The following is a 24,049-nucleotide window of genomic DNA, read 5'->3' as shown; positions in this document are numbered from 1 at the left end:
CCCAAATATGACTTAAAACAAGACAAACAAAATATGTTGAGTTCCTCTTGTTTGAGTCTTTCCTTGTAAGGAAATTCTCACTAACTCAATTCAGGCAGAGTTTTCTGTTTCTTTTAAATAAAACTGCTTCTTACACTCACTTCCCCTCCATCTCTTCTCCATGCAAGCATCTTTCACCTACCTGCTTTGCTCAGTCAGACCTCCCAGCATTTGCACTAGACATAATTAACTTTGGTAATGCCTCTTCACAGACATACCAGTGTGCAATGTTAGACTCAGTCATTCTGTATCTGTTGAAATATTAGCACTTGTTTTAGGTCACTTACAAAGAACAAAGTTAAGCCATATAAAATCAAACAAAACAGATACAAACACACACATACAGTTTTATTTCTACCTTAGGCTCATTACTTTAGTAGAACTATAAAATATAGAAAAAATAACATTTGCACCAAAAACCAAACTTACCCCTCTTAATGATGTGGGTTTCAAAGTCTGATTAACCATATTTCAGATGGTTTTATGTGTCTCACAGGACCCTCTCCTTCATTTGAGTCAAGCCTTGATTGACAAAAATGAACACAATCTAGGGCAGATAAAAAGAACTTCCCTCTTGATAAAACAATGCTTCCCTCTAGCACCCAACCAAACATGCAACAGACTACTAGTCCTTTTGATCACAAACACTATGTTATTTAATTATTGAACATTTTTCTGCACGATTACTGCATGCACAGATTCTTTTGAACTGAATTCTTGACAACTATGTTTGCCAAATACTTTCTTTGGAGCTTCATATTAATCTCCTGACCTATTTGATTTCAATTATTTTTCCTTAAGAATATAATGAAGTTATAGGCTGATATTGCCTCAAAATATGCATTTACATTAATTTAATGAAAATCTTCTACCTGAAGACTCTGAAAGTAACCCCAGCTCCCCTCATCAGGTATGAAGGGCTATTATTCAGAGAGACATTTAAAGGCTATTAAGACTAGATTAGACTTTGACTCCGTGTTTTTCTTTTAGGGTAAAATTTTAAAATTAAATTACAACCTGCACTGTGATAGAGAGCTCTGCATTAAAATTAAATGTTTTGAGACAAACTCTAGAAAATATACCTAAATTAGGAATTTCCAAATCTTAAGTGTTACATGTAAATTATAAATCTACTTTATTTTCTCCTCATAATTTTAACAGTAATAGCTTCCTACCTACCACTAAATAAAGTGAAAGAAACTAGAACAAAGTGCAGAAAGCAGCATAAAAATCTCAGCCTAGGATATTTGAGCTGTTCCCCTCTGTCCCATTTCTGTAGGTAGACTATTTTAATCAGTGAATGTATGTTGAATTTTCCCTTCCAAACAAATAAAAACAAAACAAAAAAACCCCACAATATAGGCTTAGGGCATGAAAGTGCTATCAAAACAAAACAAAAAAAAGGGCGGGGGGGAAAATACATGTGACAACTCAGGCTCAAGCTAGTCAGCTAACTTATGGGAAATTGCATTGCAGATACTTAATGAAGCAAAACCAATCACCAGCACATGCCCAAGGTTATGTTTTGATGCTGTAAAGTTAAACTATGTTTTACATGGTGTAAGATTTAATTTAGAATTATTCTAATTTTTTAACTTGAGCTACTCTAACAAGCTGTTTGCCCAGATAAAGTTTTTAATAATTCTTAAGGATAATAAAACAGAGGATATCCCTTAAGCATTTAGCCAATTAAACTATATAGTCTGTCACTACTTTTTTGCTAGACGAGAATTATATTAGCAATAATCTCATGTCAACTCCTGCAACCCAAGGGTATATATTTTCATGTACCTCTGAGCTTCCTTTAATGCTTTATATCAGATGGTCAACATTGTAGTTCCCATAGTTCCAAAAAGTGACTTACTGTAAGACCAGCTGTTAGGATCAAGAATCCCTCAATGTTTTTTTTTCAAGTGGTCAGTTCAGCAGGGAAATACTTGGGGGGAAAAAAAAGCAATGACCTCTTATTTGTGCATTTCACATAAAATAATGCAGTACACACAATCCCCATGAGACAAGCATACAACTTGTTTATGTATGTGGTACCAAATAAAGCTATGGTCCTCCAACAAGATCTGGTTGGGCAAACTCTTATATTCTTTGGGAATTCCATTGAAATCAGTGAGACTCTGCATACCTGCAAGCATCTGCCTGCATTAATACAGCTGCAGAATCAGGGACTACTTTATTTAAAAACCCCACTACAATAGTTATGAGATGGTTGAAAAACCAAAACAAAGGGTTGATGAGAAGCATTTGGAAAGTTCCATCCCATCTGACCTTTCCTAAAATTAATTGCTACAGTAATTCTTCCAGAGACTAATGAAAGTGACAATACTACATTAAACTTCAACCAATTCAAGTACATTACAGAGACGGTATAATGTAAACCCAATATAGCTTTCAGAAGCATCAAACATTCAGCTAACTGTAATCAAGAGTTTGCTTTTCTTTTAGTAATATGCCTTAGTATCAAGATACAACATTATGATCTTTTAACTGCCATTAGCAATTAAAATCTTTCTTAAATCTCTCCACTCTGTTCTGAAAGTGATGTTAACTGTGTTTAATTTGCTGCTCCTTTGTTGTTTTCCCATTATTATGTTTTAAAGAATAACACACTAATTGCTTGCCTTTCATTACCAACAGCAAGTATGTGTTTGCTCTCAAACCTTTGAACAGTCTGTTCCACAGTCTTGGAGGGTGAGGGGTGTGTTCCACATTGAATTAAAAGCAACTGCCATGAAGGATGCTTTCAGTCTCTAGGGGAAGGGGTGCCAGAAATGTCCTTGAAAAATGTTCGCCTGCTGCCTCTGAAGAAGTCATTTCTCCATTCATCCAAGCCACATGTTAAGAGAGTTTAGCAAATTAGGAGAAAATGAGAAAAAGACGCAGTAGAAACATATACTTAAATGATTTTATGTTTTAAAATATTTTCTGCTGTGAAAGTCTCTCAAAGCCAAGAAAGTATAAAAACACAAAAAGTTCATATTGCTTACACACACTTATATGTACAAATATCTAGCAAATCAGTTATCAAGAGAGGTAAATGTTTAACCCCAACCACCTTTACAGTGGAAAGTTTTATTAAAGTGAAGTGTTAATTTGAATGTACACATTTATTTTTTTATCCCTGATTTAAAAAAAAGTAAACATTGAGGAAAATATTCTTGATCTCAGGTTGAAAGCGTGCAGAAGACGCAGTGAACCCTAATACTAACTGCGATTGGAAAAAAAGACAGTAAAAACTACCAGAGAGCATAATTTTTGAAGGAAAGCATAGACATTCTGTGTCTTATGTTTTTGGTATTTCAATTAGCATGTACTTTACTATGAGAATTCTCAAACTTTCCCCACAGTGGACAAAGTTGGTTTCATAGACCACCTTCTCCCTGCCATTCACAACCACATGAAGCACATCCCTTCCCATTTGTAATCATTTAAAACCCATGTAGCCACTGCTTACTTTAAGAAGTCCTATAAGGAAAGTATTAACATATTTTAGCAGCTGGAAATCACAACAGCCAACTCTCCATAGGCCGTAGACCACAGTTTGAGAACCACAGCTCTACTACATATTAACCTGGAACCTCACTTGGGTAACATACAAGTGTATCAGGTGTATTAAATAAATATGACGTGTTATGCTGGAACAAACGTGTCAGTGCACGCATCCATTTCCTACAAGTCACAATGCAAGAGGTTCCTTAGATAGAATCACACAGTGACTGCAAGACAGCATGTTACGTCAATCCACGCTCATAACAGTTCACACAACCTCAAACAAGCAGCTAACATTAAATACAAAAAAAAATGCAAGTGAAATATTTTGCAGTAGTATGAAGAATAGCTTTATACATCTATAAACTCCTTGGAGGAGTTTTTAGAGTCTCTAATAGTAATTTAATTTATTAAATGACAAGAAGTTCTCTAGCTAAAACCATTTTTTTTTTTTTTTTTTTTGGAAAGTTTTCCATAATTTCTAAGTTATTTAATCTTTAAACTTTAATAATTACACATTAGAAATAATGTTTTTCTTTAAGGCTCTGTGGCACTGCCTCAATTTATATTACAGGAATTTATAAAATAGGATCTGGGTCCAAAGGTTTGTATTAATATGCTCCATCCTGGCAGAACCAAATAACTAGGTAGAGCACCACTGACTTTGAGTTTCTATGCAGGCTTAAGAGCTGTCTATATGGAGCTTCTTGTATGATTAATTAGGGCCTTAGTGATGACTGTACTACTTAGTTTTGAGGATTAGTCAAAATATTGGCATCAATGTCATGGTATTTGTGATTTAACTCAGGCCTCCCATGCACACACCATGATGGAAGGCGACAGTCTTCCTTGCTGTTCAATGCAGTTAGTTCAAATACCCTCCTATTTGCCAAATATTTAAAAACTACTCTAGTCTCACACTGCAGTGCTTGTGGTGTGCAAATATTAATTTTAAGCAAAGACTTCTATGCTTGACAACTACTTCTGCCAATCTCTCATTTTGAATTATATGCAAAGAAGTGTTTTTATTTTTACACTAATACTTCATATTTTCTTCTTACTTTAGACTCCTGTTGCATGAGTTTAGGAACGTAATGACACAGTAGATTTAGAAACTTACCATTAGAATACAAATAGTAGGGATCCTACAATGAGTAATAGGGCCCTAAATCTGAAAATGGAACTTCTCTGGGTGATAGAGGAACATACACTTCTACTAACTACCATTCTAAAGGATCAAATACATACCCTATGTAGGAGTTTAAATGTCTAAATGTACGTACACTTAAAGGGACTAGACTAGTATGATTTAAGTAGTCAAAGCAGAGGCATCTTTGAAAGTTTTTTAATCTTTAAAGCTATAACCAAAGCATTATATTCTGAACACGAGTAATAATTTGACTTGTGCCACAGTTCAAAGAGTTTAATCAACCTAACTTACAAAAACTATAGCTTTTAAATCGTTGAATTTTTTTCACGTCTTACTTCAGTGATTTGCAAACGTAAAATATTTTATCGGCATTTCACAAACAGAGATAGGAACAAAGTGCTCAGAGGGAATTCAATCCTTCCATGGGCATTTTAGTTCAAATTTAATGATGAATTTTTCCTCTTTCTCCTTCCTTGCTTTTTATTCCAAGTTGTAGCCTATAATTTCTTTGAGGCAAGAGAGGAATGTCATCCTAAAGTTTCCAAATGCCAACATTTTAGAATTGCTTTCCCATTTAACCAGCAAAATACCTCTATGTAGTTAAGGTTGAATATTTCAAGAGTAGCATCTGATTCTGAGTGCCTCAAAATTTGCGTGCCCACCCTGAGACATACTGAGCTTCATTTTCAGAGGCATCCTCCCACTTAAGCCACCCCAAATTACAGGAAATTTTTCAAAGTCTGGACCCTAGATGAGCTTGTGCCAGAACAAATACCATCCAACAGAAATCATAAAACAAACTGGAATTGATAGAATTACTTTTTAAAATTATAACCAAACTGGAAGTTAAGAAAATGAAACACTACAGGCAAGGGCCATCACAAATTAGGCAACAGTTTGACTGGCATTCTAAAAGGAATCTCTGCAGAAAAAGCTGTTGGTTCACAGCACTAAGTGAAAGGAGAAGAGACACTATAAAATAATGGAAGGGGGACGCAATCCTCTCATGTGGATCTACCTAGCACCAATCTAAGTTCAAAGTGTTCTTTGAAGTCAAAAGGCATGTTAGCAAAATGTACATTTGTACGCAGTATTTAATGAAAGCCAGAGGAAAAACCCACCCCAAAAAAGCTTCTCCAAAGGGAGCTGAAATGGACTATTTGTTTACATTGGCTGTCATATCGATAGAGACCCTTCTCCTAGAAGCCAACAAAATTCCCACTTCTAATACTAATTTTGCACTTTAAGCCCTCTGCAGTTCTTACACCAAACTGAAACAACGACAACTGAAGCAGAGGGCTTCTTGCCATTTTAAACAATGTTTTGCTGACACTCATTACTGCAAAGATCAAGTATGTTGGGCTGATCAGTTAAATAAGAAGACTGCAATCTTCAGTTTCTGAGGTAGGGTTCTGGTGTAATTCTTGTCCATGGTGGCGCTGTCCATAGAATTTCTCTCATTAGAGGAAGATATCTCTTTACTAAATGAAAGGAGTGAGTATAACATGGTTTCCACTGATTCCGTCTCAGGGTCCCACTGTGACAGCAGGTATCTGAAGTGACAGTGTAAGGTGACCCAAAGTACCAAGTCAACCAAAGAATATAGAATTACAGATAGGAGGGACCTTTTACTTTATTATTACTATTATTAACTAATAAGTGGAAAAATTAGAGAAAGATACTGTCTCAAGCAACTTGTAGAGAAAAGTACCACACTATTTATAAATTTAAGAGTTTAGGTCCAAAGTAGGATTTTAAGAAGGGGGATATGTACTGCCAATTTTATTGAGTTTTGCCTCTGGTACCTGCCAGAAGCATTTAGATAAGGATTAACAGATAGGAGAAAAAAGGATCTGGATGTAGCTGAGTGAGGATGGTATAACATACCAACATTTTCTTGGCTGCAATCCACCTACCTTGGTCTGCTCCTCAGCTGAACAAAGCAAACAAAAAGTAACGAGCTCTGAATTATTATGTATGTTAATATTACAAGCTCTGTAGTATTAACATATGTCCGAATTATTGGCTTCACTACATCAACCCCTTCTGCTGCACACTTCTGCTTCCTTACAAGGTGCAGTAAGGGAAGTGAATGCTGTGTAGACAGACAGCAAAACTAAGTTAACAGGTTCTTATATACTATTCTACCTTTTGAAGTTTTTATTTTCAGGCTTCTGCTCTACTTTGACTCCTCCCCTCTACTCTCTTCCACGGCTACTCAGAGGTCAGGAAAAAAAAAAGAGAAAGATGAAGAAAAAATAAATGAAGTTGGACAAAAAAACTGAATAAAATCTAATGATAAACCCACATAAGTTAAACTGAAGACAGCTGTAGCGATGACTGAATGGGCCCTGAAGTAGGAGGAACCAGGAAGGAGAGGGGCTGTGAGCATATGGAGAGGATAACAGACTAAGTTTTAATCATAAAAAACACAAGACAAATATTATACTTGTGTTTTAGTTTTTTCAAGTAATCTGATTTGGGTAACTGAAATAGCTAAATCTAAAGCTATAAATGAGAAAAATTTAACTGTATTACAAAATTAAATACTGAACAATGGCATGACTGCTTGTGATGCAGAAGCTTACATAAGTTCCATATTTTGCCATATATAAAAACTATAGCAGAACTCAAACAGCAATACTCAGACTGTGGACATACAAAATAGGGCCATTCTTCCCCATCTCACACCCTATTTGGACACCGGCTTTCTGAGGAACAAGTGACTTTAAACAGGGACTGAAAGAGAAGATATATACAGTGACACAAGGAAGGGGAAGGTAAAGTATTACATGAGGAAGAGTAATGAGTGTTTAAAATGGAGAAGATATTGCAAGTGAGGGCAACCTGTAATCAAATTCCTTGCACCTGATCTGGCAATATTCTTTGATAGCTGGATCGTGGGGTGGCTGAGTGGATAAGAAAGTTTATCACTCTGAAGAAGAAACAAAGATGGACTGCAACTTTAGAAAGGAGAGAAATAAAAGAAATTCTGTAGGCTGGAGGTCAGTGATTTAGGATACTTAATGATATTTCCAGCCGTGGTACTGAAATGGAGACGGCATAGTTACCACTGTTTTACCACAGCACCAGTTTATGAGGTTCTGTTTTGGTCTGAGATATGTCCAATTTTGAGAGATGGGTTAATTTTAAATATTTCTTTCATCATTTAGTTATTAAGTGAAGCACCAGTTCTCTGCCATATAAATTCAATACCTTTTATTAAAAATATTTTAAGAATGGATAATTTTAAAAGAGTGTCCTGCACGTAACTTCAAAACAATCGGCAGCAACTTGGTCTCCCTAACAGTTACAGTGAGGAAAAGCTAATGGACTAGTCCCAGTTCCTTTCAGACACCTCAGATCTGGGCCCATGCTACCGTATGGTTTGAAAATGTTAAATTCTCAATAACTTCAATGACCTGTAAAATCTAAGCTTTTCATGGTTTACACTGAAGCAATATTGTTTTGAAGTAACAAAGAGATTTTATGCCACTGAGGTTTTTTATAAAATTACAGTTTTAGCAGCATCAGATGCTGCTAAAACTATAATTTTATAAAAAACCTTAGTGGCATAAAATCTTTTTGTTACTTCAAAGCAACGTTGCAAACACTTACACACATGGGTAATCCATTGAAGCTAATGGGATTATTCACAAGTCCAATTATGTACTACTGAAGTGTTTGCAGGATCAGGACCAATAATTTGTAAAATTAAAACACAGACCATACTAGTAATTGCGTTTAAAATGTATTACTCTTTGAGCACTATTCACACAAAGCAAACCCATGCAAATAAGAAGTCTTCATAAATTGAGAGAACTATGAGGAAAGTACCAAAAATAAAACCTTCCATAATTAACAATGCTTTTCCATGTCTGCCAATTAAAAAAAAAAAGATTCAAAAAAGCAGATGCACAGCTATTGAAAGAAGCAAGGAGCTGTTAAATGTTTTGAGATGCACACAATTAGCGTGCAATTCTATCTGGAACACGAATTTCAAATTACAAAATCATAAAGTCATCACCTAGAAAAATTTACATTTTTCTAGATTTACACAGGATAACTATATACACAAATGCTCAACACATGCTCAATAACGTACAACCTATAAGGCGTTGTTCAAAACCTTTATGCTATTGTGCCTCAGCTGTTTTTTATTACTTTTATTAAGTAAGCTTTGTGCTGAAAAACCAATTAATTAAATTGATTTCATTAACCTTTATAGGACAAAGAAATGATTAATCCAAATACAGAAGTCTACTGCTTGTTTTGATCACTGAAATGTAATGTTTTATTGTGCAATAATTGAAAGGTTTGATAATATGAAAAAAGAAAAAAAAAAACACAGGAAAAAGCAGTGCTATATAAGTGCCTTGAATTAGGTTCCAGAACTCTTAAAATTTCAGTTAGGCAACAGTAATCATAAATAACAGTTTACATTTATTTTTTAGATCAAGACAGGGGGGTTTGGGGACTTTGTTTTGAGAGTGTGTTTGTTTCCATTTCTCCCCACCTCTGCCACTGCTGTCCCTCCCCTCATCAATACAGAAAGTCCACGTACTCTGCTTTACTGACTACACAATTCACTTCTCTAGTCATTTTAAAAAAAAAAAAAAAAAGCAGCACAGCATTTGTTCACTTACCCGACTTCCCATAAATGAAGGCAAAACACCACCTTTCCCAAACCTTATTTCGGTATGCCCAGAGGATATGTTTACTGTGCATTAATTTGATATAAATGCAGTTAGTATTATGATAGTTGAATACAACTTTAGAAACAGCACATCTGCAGTTATATGCTCTTCCATCCAATAGTTTTAAGAACTATGCATTTTGGAAGAAGTTCACTAACCCCAATCCCGCTCTATTGCTTATCTAAGAGATGCTACATCATTTAAGGGTAATTTAACTTGTTAGAATTATATACAGGACTCTTTTGGTTCCTTTTTCCTGTTGCCTTCCCACCGCCCTCACTTCTCTTACATGTCGCACACCTACCGCTGTTCCCATCACGTAGCCAACATAATATTGGAAGAGAAAAAGTTATCAAAACCCATCTACCTAAAGCGTACAAACTAGCCAAACCATGGAATATTTTAAATGCAGCAACTTGGCAACCCTTTTTAGGACTCTTTCATTAATCCCAAGCCTTCAGTTATGCATACGTGATCACTCCCAAAATGGAAACACCAGTGTCAGTTCTTTCAACTCGATTCAAAAAGCAACACTGAATTAACACTCCCCTCCACCTTCCTTTGTTGACTTAAATTAGCAAGTCTACTGGAAATCGTTCACCTTAATTCTTCACGTGGCAACACTAAAATTGTTTCCATAGGCTATTAACCAACACACCATTCTTCAAGCAAATATTCTGAAGAATTTTTATAAGCTGAATTCTGGCAAAGAGCACCTTCTAAAGATACTGGATAATTTAGCTCTATATTAAATTATTAGAGCACATCCAATCTACCAGTCAATATACTATACAGGACTATTTGGTTTAACACAGAAGACTTGGGTTTCTTCTTTGTGCATATAAGCCATTTTGAGACACTTACACCACTGTAATACTGAACTGCTGATCAGATGCACATCTTTCGCATGCAGAAAGATCTTTTAAATATATTTCTTACACAAATTTATTAATATTGTACTACGTTTATACAGTGCCATCTGAGTCGACTGTACATTACAAATGATAAAAAGACAAGGTTCCTTGGGAGCTTAGAATCTAAATTCGACACACACAGTTAAGACAGACAACAATAGGAAAGTAAGAGGGCATGAATAGAAAGGAGGTCAGCAAAAAAGAAGGTTAATTGGAAGTGGAGAGTTTGGAGAATGCATTTGAAAAGGAGACAATACATACATAAGGTACATACAACTGAAAATACTGAGCAATTACGTTAGCTTACAGTGAAAACAAAAGTTTCAAGAGCCCAAAACAGTCTATTAAAAAATAAGACTAACGTTCTAAACATCATATGCCAACATTCAGAATAAAGATGTACAATTTTCATTAAAATTCTACTTAATTTGATTTCCCACAGTCAAAAGAAACACTATCATACTTCAACAAATAGTAGACTAGCTTTGTATATGGTTAATAATTCTCCCCAGTTTCGAGGAAGAACACTCCCGCCCCCCTCCCCACCCCCGTCTAGTTTGCAATCCTGCTCATCTCTATACTCATCCTCATTCCATGTTAGTGATCAGAAGATCTTTCTAAAAAGTTCATAAATTCAATATGACACACATACAGTGAACTTTAAGGCTAACAAGAATCATTGGTACATGTATTAGGAAGAAAACCTTGCTTGCTTGTCAGATATGTCTGACAATATCACTAGACATTAGAGCTATTCTTTTCTTAAGTAGAATTTACTAAAACTATTTCCCTTCCCTAGTAGCTTGTTCCAGGTCTTAATCTTTTTGGAAAATGATGCGCCTATTCTTCACAATATCCATTCTAAACCTCTCTCTAACCAGCTTCAGATGGTGATCTCATGTAAGCTGATTAGATCCTTAAGTATTTATTTGGAGATGTTGATATTTCCATATTAATTAGGCCTCTTTTATAGTCTTCATTTTTTTTTAGCCCTCAAAAGGTCTTGAAATATTTCATCAACCTTCTAATAAGCCTTGGGGCCCTTCTCTGCACCTATTTAGGAATTTGAGAAAAGTATGCTGGTCCCTCTAACATTTAGGACTTGCTACATTTCCAAGTCACTAGCTATCCTATGATCCAACTATGGACGTGCACAGTTATCAATAGTTAAAATACTGCTATGCTCGCACACAACATACATAGAATATATTGCTTATTAAGGGCTTGTCAACACAAAGCACTACAGCAGCTTCAGTGTAGACACCACCTCCGCCGACAGGAGGGGTTCTTTCATCAGCATAGGTAATCCACCTCCCAGAGAGGTGGTAGCTAGGTGGACAGAAGAATTCTCTGTCTACAAAGGTATTTAGGTTGGCTTAACAATACCATCAGAGGTGGTGGATTTTTCACACCCCTGACCAATGTAGTTAAACCAACCTAATTTTCTAGTGTAGAGCAGCCTAAGGTTGTCCAACAGATCCCACTATAATACCCTGTTTTCAGTTGCTTAGGACTTTGCCGAACTAACCACTTCACAGCTGAAATTTTCCACAGTGAGCGTCTATCTCAGGCTCCACTTATTTAAATAAAAATAGCCAAAGTGGTTTGGCTGTTTCAGAGAATGAAGCTGGGGAAAATAGATTGGGTCTGAGTTGGGAGCCAGGGTGGGAGTGGGAATAGATTGGGACTAGCTTGGCAAGACGACTAGCACTGAGAACCAGGGGGTGGAAGGAAGAAAGGAGATGGCTGGAAAGGGGAGACAAATCTTGAGAAATTGGGGGAGAAATGACACTGTCTGAGCAAGAAGACTGGATTGAGAACCCTAAGGAGTGGAGACTGGAACTAACTAGGTGAAGAGGGGGTGGGGGAGAGAATAGACAGAAGAGTCTGTGCCAACCAGGGTTTTGGACCTGTGCTCCAGCTCCAGGCAAAAACCTGCAGCTCCACTGCTCCGGCTCCGCTCCAAAGCCCTGGTGCCAACTAAAAACCACACTCTTCCTCCAGAGCCTGGACTAGAACCATTCCTCCGCTTTCAGCTAGCATCTGAAACCCACTGGCAAAGTGTCACATTCCCCTCTCATGCTAGTCCACATGGAGGCTGACAACCTACTACTGTTATCAGTCATTCTATTAGCTCAAATGGCAGAGGACTGTGTGGTGGATCTAAAGGTTACAACCATTCTGATGACACCCACGTGGGTTAATATAATGCCACATCATCACTTCTGTTTTTTCAGTCTGCTTTTTAAAAAAGCAAGGAAAATGCACAAAGCTATATTAAAGGATTATTAAGGTTGTGATCATAAAGACTATATAATAATACATATGCACAAGGCGCCAAATTAAGGTCACATTGGCAAACTTAATTCTGGCATTTTCTAATTGTGAAGTGCTTGATTTTGCAACCTTAATAGTGTTCTTTTAATATAGTTTTTTTAAGTGTCTCATTTATAAATAACTGATTTTGCATTGTAGTGGCAACCCTAGGTCTAAATCAAGATTCGAGTCTACTATGCTAGGCACTGCATAAACAGATAGGATTTATGGTCTCTGCCTCGAAGAATTTAAAAATTACTGTTTGATACTCCTTGCATTTTGTTTCAAATTAAGGAGAGAGGAAAGGAAAGATGGTGGAGGGTAAAGGTAATTAGGTTACATATAAAAAGTTATCAACTGCAGAACATGCACCATATGTAAGATCTCAGAAATAACCCCTTCCCCATTCTGTTAGTCTGGAATAATTTTCACATACCCATAAACCTGGGCTGGGGGAGAAACAGACACACATCCCGAGGTTGTGTCCACATACTCTATTTCTTCCTTGGTCATGTTTCTAACATAGGACTTTTCACTCTACCCACACTGCTACATTTCTCATTCAAGCGCTCCATCATCTCCAATCTTTACAACAACCTACGCCTTGCGCATCATTCTGAATTTGCTTCATTCCTTCCATTGGCTCCTCATTTTCCATCACATTAGATTAAGGACTCTTTTCCTCATTTTTAAGTACCTTTACAGCTCTTCCTCTCTTTAGTTACTTATTTTACGCATTTCCCACCACCACACCAATATATTTTTGCGCCCTCTTCCATGCTGCTCCCCAAGTACTGAATATCTTCCATGAACTAATCAATAAAGCCACTAACCTCTTCTTCAAATACCTCCTCAAGACCCCCTCTTCTGAGATGCCTTGAAGATGTCAGCCCACTTATAATGAACAAGTTATGGGGCGGTCATATATATTTGCTGTGGACTTTTTTTTATAATATATACTGTACACCAGGGGTTCTCAACTTTTTTCTTTCTGAGACCCCCCAACATGCTATAAAAACTCCACGGCCCACCTGTGCCACAATAACTGGTTTTATGCATATAAAGGCCAGGGATGGCATTAAGGGGGTAACAAGCAGGGCAACTGCCTGGCAAAGCTACATTGCTCAGGCTTCAGCCCCAGGTGGCAGGGCTTTGGCTTTCTGCGCTGGGCCCCCCGCGGGTCTAACACTGGCCCTGCTGGTGCCCCCCCCCCCCCAACAACCTGCTCACGGCCCCGGGGCTCCTGGTTAAGAACCACTGCTGTACATGCCCTGATTGTACCCCGCTCTCCAATCCTTTGTACACTGCTTGTTTTCTTTAACTGTCCACGGCAAGGATCTTTCTGTCAGTGTGAACAGCACCTGGCACATTGTAAACACTGTCAAATTAAGAACTGTAAAAAATAGTGACCATATTTTCTTTAATTTCCAATCCTGTTGTCCCAATTACCTCAGCTGCTAAAGATGTTCAAGGAACTTACAGTTTTCCTTCATCTCAGGGCTATCCACAAAAGCAGAAGGGCCACTCAGTTAACTCTACTAGTGTTGCCAATTTTAAACACAAATTAATTATTCAAGTATTTTCTGAACAGTAATAAATATAAGTAATGAAAATAACTAAATATGTTTAATTACATTTTTAATGCAACATTTTATATCATGATACTTAACACTTTCCATTCAAGTATTTCAAAATGCTTCACCAACATTAAGGGAAAGTTCTATACTCAACACACGTATTAGATAAGGTTGTACTATCCCCATTTTTCAAATAGAACAGTGGTCCCCTTTCTGTGGGAATAGCACATTCCTATTCCTAGAAGACCGTGGCAGGTGCCAGACACCCCGCCGCTGAAAAGCGACAGCAAAAAGAAGAGTCACTGCCGAAATGCTGCCGAGACAGCAATACACAGAACTGCCCCGGCGGGCGCCATTGCGCCCACAGGCACCGCATTGGGGACCCCGAAATAGAAGCACAGATTATTTCCTGTATGAAATTCAGAGTGTCATCTAAGACTGCCAAAAACAGGAATAGATCCCATATTTCTTGACAAGCAATCCTGTGCATCAAGTATACACCATCAATTAAGGCAATTAGGAAGTGTTATGTCATTTGTTTTTTTTTCTCATTTCTTTTACACCCAATTCTGTTATTTACTACGATGTTATGCAATGCTACCGATTTGCACGTTTGACATCTGTCGGAAAATGCATGTTGCTGAATAATCTGTTAAACATATAGTAATTTGATTACTTATTCAGCTGTTTAGGATTACTTTAAAACTGATATTTTGCTAATCCATTTATACTTTAAGAGTGAAATCTACAGGACTTTCTGGATCTCAGATTAATGACCATTCTACCACTAATCTGTAATCACATTCAAAGTAGAGAGTAATTTGAATTATACCAAAATCAGACCAGTTAACTTCCTCCTCCAGAATCCAAGCACTACCACTGAAATGTGTATTGAATCTTTCAGCTTCTAAACCAAGATTCCTTGAACAACTGCTGAAAATCAAATACAATACCCATATTTACAAAATAACTCAAGGATAACATTTTCAAAAGCACCTAAATGATTAAGGCACACGAGTACCATTTTAAAGTGATTCAGGCACTTTAGACTTGCTTTGACTGTAGATTTAGCCTCAAGTTAAAATTTAATGTTACTACTAACTTGAGTCCCACCTACACACAAAAACCCTTTTACTCAAGTGTGGTGGCGCTTTTAATTCAACTTGGCTCCCACATCAGGAGGTATAGGCTAAAGCTCAAGTTGGCACTACTCATCAGTTGCTAGCACAACCACTCTTGGCAGCTCAAGTGTTATAAGCTTTTGTCTCATTTTTACTATTTAACTTCGGGAACCATTTCTTACATTAGTCTCAGCAATTAAAATAGTTACGACCTCAAAAGTATTATGGGATACTTCCCTACTATAAGGATACGGCCTTTTCCTGTAACCATATTGTAAAGCCTAAGGCCTCTGTCCGCAGCCATATTAGGAGAGTAGCAGCCATTACCCAAGAAGCAGAAAGTCACATCCTCACATTCCATCTAAATTATATTAAAACAATGTAGTATCAGGCTGTTAAGGGGATCCCGTCCTAATAGCACCCACTATCACCAGATACAGAAACAGCCCCTAACATGGTTAAAGAAAACTTAGTTTGATAGTGTTCTGTTTGGCAAGAAATCACTTAATCAATAGTTGTGGTTGTGAAAGTCTCACTTTATTGTTTTAACTTTACAGTTCCCACTTTTCTATTGTTTGTCTGTATGATCTCTGTCTGTTTCGTTCTGTTACATAATTATTTTTGCTAGGTCTAATTAAGGTGGTGGGGTATGATTGGTTAGATCATTTTGTTACAATATGTTAGGATTAGTTAGTAAAATTTTAGCAAAATGATTAGGGTACAGTGAGCAAGACTCAAGTTTCACTATATAAACTGGAGTCCAAAAGGAAGTTCTCTGGGAACCAACTCCAGGATACAGCCCCAAGATTAGAGCTGCCAGACCTCAACTCCTTGCCAATGATACCGTGCAGAAACTGGAGTCCCCCAGATGACCTGATGCTGACTGGCCATCAAGAAAAGTTCATCTGCTTTATTGGGAGTGGTGAGCATTGTATGTGTAGCGTGTACATGGTGTTCTGGTGATTGTTAAGTAGCATATTACTGTGTCAAGCTCTTTCACTGGTAAAAGACCCCACAAACCTGTAAAGTGTAAGGTTATACCCTGAGCCCACAGAAGGGAAAGGATGGGTGCCTAAATTAAGAGGGTTTTGCCTTGAGCCCTAGGGAAAATGTAAAGGTGGGTGCCCCTAAAGTGAGAGTAACAGAATTTTGTGCAGGTAACACTCCCCCAAAAAGGAGATCAAGCAGTTATAATGCAAGGCTAGAGGATTTGGAAAACTGAAACTTACACTGAGCACACAACTTCCTTCTCAGTTTTGACTGAGAGGGTATCAATTACTTATTAAGGTAAGTCAGTAGGTTTGAAATAGATTTGATAACAATATGGGGCCTACAGCAGTCAATCCTGGGGCCTATGGACAACTCTAAAAATGTTTTGCTGAGTACACTGACGTCATTAAAGGATATTCAATATATCCAGTCCCATTTTTATTTCCTGCACTGAATTTTTATTTTTGTCTATGAGCAAGTTAACCATACTGTGATATACGACAACATGTATAGACAGTACAACATAAAAGACTTTGAATGCCAAATTTAAATTCAGAAAAAAATAGCAAGACAGAAGATGCTTCAGTACCGCTCAGTGGATGCTTGTTTCTAAAACCATTTTTCTAACAAATCTGGTACTACATTTTTTCAAAACTATTTTCCTTATTGTTTTTATAGTAAATTTAGAAATCCTGTATATTTCTTTAAATACTCAACTCTTATACAGTATGGAGGTACACTGGAAAAAAAGATTACAAAAGGTGTATTTGCTTTTTTCCCTTTTTTCAGATGCCTTCAGTAATTTTTCTACCCCTACTTCAACCATAAAATATAGAGTATTTAGTCTACTACACTAATTTGCTTTCTCCCTTACCCCAATTGTGCACTTATTTTACTGTACTTTAATTGAATTAATAAAACTTAATATTTATGGATAAATAATATTTTAAACTGTTAAATTTAAAGTGTTAGGGAAAATTTCCTTTTCAATATTTTATTTGAGCAAGAATCCTTGAGATTGTTTCACGGACAGAAGAGATTTTCTTTGTACTCACATATACAAAGCAATGCATACAAGCATTCCAATGAGGAATATCTACTTCGCAGTAGATGCAAGAACCACCACTTTTTTGGAAACAAAATTAAGATATCTATCAAGTTACAAAAAGATGGTTAAGCAGAATATTCATTTGCAAGTGGCAACCATGCAAAACATACATACTATATTTTATGCTGTAAACATTCTGCTGCCAAACTGACCATAGGTGAAAGGGCAGAAATACATACACCACACTGACTAACTCTTGATGGTAAAGATCTTACCAAGACAAAAAGTCATTTAAAAGCTAACCAAGTTACTCAACTCTGAAGTACACTTTTTCAGGAATTCTTAAACATCTTTCTAGAGTTGCTAGGGTGATGCATACAACTGATGAGATGTTAAAGGCCGTTAAAAACAAGAGACGTGGATGTTCAGAGTCAAGTCCTTGACTTTCCCTGTTGTGACTAGCTATTGAGCAAAAGAGATAGAGTGAATACACACACAAATCAAAGATTGAAGAGAGACCCAATGACAAAGGAAACCACTTTGAATGGCTAGGAGAGCAGTAAAAACAAAACAAGACTAGTAAGTTTCACTGCTTTTACTTAGAACCCTGAAAACAGCACTGAAATGCAAGAACTATGGTAATGTCATAATGCTGCTGCTTAGGAAAATAGGAGCAGAGACAGGCAGTGGAGTTATTCAGAGGCTACTGAAGAGGGTAGAGTAAAAGACACCTCTTTCCTTTCTCTTGCAGCAGATACACCTCTAGAAGGGTGGAGTAGCAGAGATTTTAAACCTCCCCGCCCCCGCGGCTAGAAGGAAGAAAACCAATAGAAAGTGCCTTCTGCTTCCAGTGTAGATCTTCAAGTTTATCAGACCACTGCTAGCAAGAGGTTTGAATCAAAGACGAAGAACACCTCGGTCCTGCTGTGGACCCTGCCAGGAGACATACAAGCATCTAAAAAGACATGGGGTAGGGAAAAAGCAGAGAAGTCCAGCCCTTAAGGTGTTGGCCTTGCACCCTACTGATGGGACTTCCTCCCTTGTCTTTTGTATCTACCGATGGCTAATCGTCCTGAATAAATTTATGAAGACAGAAAAGTTAAATATTTGCATTCATAATGTAATTAACCCATGTTTTTAGCCAAAACATTGCAACTTCCTCCTTAAAAGCATTCTATGGTTTATGAATAACGCAATTTAAAAAAAAATTGATAAAGTGCAAGATTTTCAGAAATCAGTTTAAAATATTTCTAAAAAAACTGAAAAAGCTTAGCTTATTATACACTGTTTACACTATTTGGCTTTTACAGGCCACTTGGATGTTTTCCAGTGGCGCTTCAATATCAGAGCTTTAGTGTCTGAAGTGCTATTTTAAGCAATTGATGTGCTGACAATTACATTTTTCAAGCACGAGAATGGCTTCCTGAGCAACAAAGGCTAAATGAATGAGAATGTTTCAGTTCAGCCATGCTGTTTATAGTAACAGCACTCCAATTTTGACATTTTTGTAGTGATGCTTTAGTACAATATTGTTTTGGCTACAACTTTTCTGTACCTAAAAGATCCAATACAATCTTAAAGTTTATTATTACATAAAGCCAGTGCCTTATGCCACTGAGTTATGGTTGGTATTTAATGGTTACATGACCAGTTTTGATCATTTGAGATTCTATAAACAACTGAATTGGAAAAAAAAAATCTCTACTATTAATTTGCCTTTTCATCCCATTACATTAGTTTCCCCTCCTTCCCACCTACCTTGAGTCTGTGTACTCAACTAGGCAAAACTGAGATTTGATTTATGACTCCATTGGTTTTATTATTTCTAGTTTGAAACATAAGAGTTATCATACTGGATCAGTACACCATCTTGTCTCCAACAACTACAAATCCTAGAAGCTTTAGAAGAAAGTGCAAGAAAACTGCTGAAAGTAGGTATGAGTAACCTGCCCCAGGGAAAGTTTCCTCTTAACCCTGAATAGTTAGAAGTTGGCTTATGTACTGAAGCATGAGATTTTCTCTCACCAAAACTCATTATTTTTATTTATGAGATCTCAGCTAAAACAGCTCAGCCTTGTCCAAGAACAAGGTTAGGAAAAAACAGTGTTCCCCTAGGTTAAAAAGTTCTTACAGCTGTTTCATGGAGAAGCTGTAGAATCACCATGCTTTAGAGCGGAGAGACTTAAAATTTGACAGGAGGAAGAGGGAAACCTCCCTGATGTTAGAGATGTGCCTTTTGCCATTTCCAGGAAAATCCAATGCACATTTGGCTGAATTATAGGCCACTGAAAATAATCAATCTTACACTCTTCCCTTGAGAAGGCTTCTCTGGTGTCCTTGTCAGGAGCTTTCCAGACAAGGCCTGTCCTCCTCCCCATACCTTCCCCTCCTGAGCTGGGTTACTCCCTTTTCAACCCTTTCTCCAATTGGAGCATGCTCTGCAGGTCTGGAGGGGCCAGGCTACCTGGGACCAGTACAGCCCTATAGCCCCTTCAGGCTCCACGTGGGATCTGTACATCCCATCACATGAGGATAACCTTAAACTCTTTATAAGTGTGCTCAAAAGTTTAAGAACTCATAACGAAATGTGTTGTAAACTAAAAAAAAAATCAGATTATAAATCACATACTTGAAGACAGTTCATTCTTTCATTTACTTACTCAAATTCAAACTCAGTATTCTTTTTTCCTCTAGAAAAGTTAGTGGAAAACACCTAAATACGCTTGCAAGTTTTCTTGCTTCACTTCAGTAAAGGCAGGAATGCTATGATATGGAGCAATCTGAAATTTCATTGAAGAAAATGGAAGGTGGTATGTTCTTCATCTCAAACAAATAAAAAATCAAGTGCAGTTATTTTTTGGAAAAAATCTTATTCATTCAGAAAATTAAGCAGATGAGATAAAGGAAACATCTGTTGGGTTCAGAAGATGCTATTTTTTACAGTCACCATCCTGACCATAACCATACTTTAACTATGTCATCACCACTTGCAGGAAAAATACAGAACACTGAAATCTTTTCATATCACCTAAATAAAGGAGGACCCAATTTTAAAATATCCAGGTATATGAATTCTAAAATGGTTTCATTTTTAACCTTTTAACAGGTAGGTTTTGTTTTTGTGGAATCTCACTTTTTTGGTTGTTGATGCTATTGCTTTTTGTTTTCAAGTTTACAAAAAGTTTTCAGTTCACATTTCAGCTCAACCGTTAAGGTATATTTTACTTGTTAAGCTGAGAGACTTTTTAGGTCAATAAATCTCAAAACAGGTTTGTTTATAAGCATATACGTGTGTACATACTTTAAGTTTCCACTGTGTTACTTGCAGAATTCTTACTTTAACTACTTCTGTGATATTTACAGGTTATTAAATCAACCGTTTAACAGGTATTTGACATTACAGAATGCCAAAAACTAGAGATACTCTTTTCCTCTAATAGTTTAACATCCATATTAAAATGAATCTTGTTCTAGAATTTAAATAGTGTATACATTAACAAGGTACATTGAAATGTAGGGACCATTCATTCAAACCATTTGACAAATGCAAAAAATCAAAGACTTTCAGTGTTAAGTCATCTACTTTTAAAATTATTTCCATTTTCCATTCTTAGAATACAACCCCTTTTAGGAACAAAAAATAAGGTGTCCCACTATCAAGTTTTTCCTCTATTCACATGTTAGTTTCTAGCGTAGTAAAGGGAACAAAAGGTGCTGAGTAACGGGAACAAAAGGTGCTGAGTAACATCCCTTGCCCTATTCCAACATAAGCAGTCGGCAGCAAGAAGATACACAACCCTAAAAGTAGAGGTTAGTTAACAGGCAAGGTAACCAACATACTGATCACAACAAACAACAAAAATATATGGTAGCCATATAAAATTAAAACATTTAAAGTATGCCACATTAAATGTTTAAAGAAAAGGAGTACTTGTGGCACCTTAGAGAGTAGCTCACGAAAGCTCATGCTCAAATAAATTGGTTAGTCTCTAAGGTGCCACAAGTACTCCTTTTCTTTTTGCGAATACAGACTAACACGGCTGTTACTCTGAAACCTGTAATTAAATGTTTAGAGACAGTACCATTCATTACGGAATAAGAAACCCATTCAGAAATGTATAACAGAAGAAGCCAGAAAAAAAAAAAATGTACACACTTTTCATAAAGTCCTAAGTATTCTCAAACAGACAGCATGTTTGGCAGCTTTCCAACAGAGATTACATATATCTCAAGATCAACACTGCAGTTTTGGTGTTCACAACTCAAAAAAAAATATCATTAAATTCACTAATATTTTCTAGCACAGATAAAGGACACTATCAATAGTTGTATTTAAGCTTGATGTAATTTCACAGATCTAGTTTTAAAAAGGGGTTAGAAATATTTCAACATGCTCCCCTTTTTTAAAGTATAATTACTCTCTTTTACAGCAAATATGAAATTGTAAACACTATTTCTATAAACTTGGCAGGTAAAAAATGCAGAGAGGATTTGCACAAAAACCCTCTGAACCATTTCCAAAAAAAAGTTTAGGACTCACAATTTCACACAGTTTCAGATATTACTCCTACTAACAGCATTTGGCAGTACAATATGCTGTCCCATTCTTAACATACTGAACTCTTTCTACAGATTAGAGTCCTGTGCACTTACACCTCAGACTCATCTGAATACTACAGTAAATTATTAAGCAATTATTTTAATGTACAGCCATTTAACACAGCAGCTTTTACTTGTACCAAATTTTATGCTCCTACCAGATAAGATGAAGACTAAGTGGAAATAAAAAAAAAGCAATTCCCATTTCTCTAACCAACAGATTTAAAAAGGGATATTCTGATAAACATTTTACAAGTATGCGGAACCCTATTAATTTTTAAACCTGAAAACTTCCCAAAGATGAAGGCAGCTATGGGTAATTTATAGAAATCTCAGGCTAGAGTCAATATTTTTAGTTAAGTAGTTTATAAACAATAAAACTGTTTAAAAAACTTCCTTAATATAATAGACTAATTTATAAAACTATTAATAGGAAACTTTTCTTGCCAGACTTTAGACACAGAGGCTATGAGTTGACGAGCATCCTCACATACAACAGACATCAAGGCAAAATGAAGACATTCAGTACCTTGCAGAAGGCCTTCAGCACATAAGACTGAATCATTAAATGCTATGAGTTCTTCTATAACCACCTCTCTGCCTTTCTATAATGCTGCCATTAAATACATGATCAAGGGTGAAACCTTGGACCCACAGAAGCCCATGTGTGTCTTTCCATCGTCTTCAGCGGGGCCAGGAAGAAACTGTGGTCTAGTGGACTACAGATGGAGCTGGGACCTCCTGTTTCGAATCCAGGCTCTGACAAGGACCCAGCCAAAACTCTCAACCTCTGTTTCAGTTGCTTCTTCTGCCAAGTGAGGATAATACTTATTTACATACCACAAAAGCATTGTGGGGATTAGTTAAGTATATAGTTAGCCAGTTGGAAGAAATTCATAAGAAATGTCTAAATGTCAACCTTCTTTAATAAAAGAGAAGTTATCCATGTCAGCAAAAACATCCAAAGTTAGCATACACCACCTTGTGCCATATGCATAATCCTACTGCAGAGAATCTAGTTAAGAAGTTTTCTGAGATTATTTCTAGGACTAATTAATCATACCTTTCCATCCTATAACAATTCTGCTTCTCCAATTCTCTGAATGCATGTTTGGGCCTTCCGATTTGGCTTTCAAATAACTTATCCAATTAAGCAGCCGTTGGAACACATCTAAAGGCCTGCTAAAGAAGCACCATAATAAATAATAATAAAAGGAAAATCTCAGGACTCAAAGTTTGATTTAGAATATAAATACTATGACCATCAATGGCAGTGTCTGTATCACAAACAGGATTGAGATATTAGAATGTAATTACTATGAGGAGTATTAGAATAATAAGTAGACTTCTAACCAAAGATATTAAGAATAATGAAACTGAAGGAATATTATTCATACAGAACATTTCTGGGTTTCAGTTTAGTAAGAAGAGATTGTCAAGAGTTAGTACTGTTGAGTTTACAATATTAGAATCAGTTCAGCATATATAAACAAGTAATGAACAGATGTGGGTTCTCATTCAGTAATTAACTTGTTCTTCTTTAAAAGGACTAAAAGTTTTCAAAACTCCTGAACAAGCAAAAAAGGCTCTCATACACTAAGTATGGACTCTTTTGATCCCAATCATACCACACCTTTATTGCTTTGTACTTGTTGCTGTTAAAGAAAATGCTAAGGACTGGAGTTTAGAATAAGCACTGGTTTCTATAATTAAGTTGTGTGCACTGTTGGGAAGATGATATATTTTCCACCACCCATAAAGACTATTAAATCAGAGGAGTATGAAGGCAGGTCATAAGTAAAGAATTAAAACTAAAAGCTTTCATTTTGAGCAATAATTTTAAATTGAAATCTTTTTAAATGACTTACTAAAAGGTTAAGTTACTTTAAGTGTGCGAAACCAATTTTAACGTGGTTAAATTTTTTGTTCTTCTGATTTCTGCAATTGCTCTTTACGTAAATTATATTTTTATATATATATATATATATATATATATATATATATATATATATATATATATATATATATATATATTATTTATGTCAGTTGTCACGTATCACATTCATATATGACGTTAGGTACATCTGCCCATACAAA

At 36.4% G+C, this 24,049-nt stretch overlaps 1 protein-coding gene across 17 annotated transcripts in view; it reads right to left on the bottom strand.

The window, feature by feature from the left end:
* The window catches only part of TSC22D1 (TSC22 domain family member 1), a 135,830-nt gene that overhangs the window by 98,737 nt on the left and 13,044 nt on the right, over window positions 1-24,049 (bottom strand). For 5 of the 17 annotated variants that reach the window (XR_006286764.1, XR_006286760.1, XR_006286762.1 and 2 more), the window contains exon 2: window positions 182-290. The exons of 5 other annotated variants lie outside the window; for them this stretch is intronic. Coding sequence is in view for 4 of the 12 variants with exons in the window: in XM_043533091.1 (XP_043389026.1) it covers window positions 191-290 (100 nt within the window). In the remaining 8 variants the exon portion in view is untranslated. Of the gene's footprint in view, window positions 1-181; window positions 291-468; window positions 562-1,830; window positions 1,976-2,711; window positions 2,868-18,364; window positions 18,376-24,049 lie in introns of those variants that run through there. 7 more of the 17 variants (XR_005224622.2, XR_005224625.2, XR_006286765.1 and 4 more) reach the window with 6 other exon arrangements.

Source organism: Chelonia mydas, chromosome 1 (genome assembly GCF_015237465.2).
Source record: "Chelonia mydas isolate rCheMyd1 chromosome 1, rCheMyd1.pri.v2, whole genome shotgun sequence".
Lineage (NCBI taxonomy): Eukaryota > Metazoa > Chordata > Testudines > Cheloniidae > Chelonia > Chelonia mydas.
The sequence above is the reverse complement of the archived record's forward strand: the minus strand, read 5'-3'. Positions and strand labels throughout refer to the sequence as shown.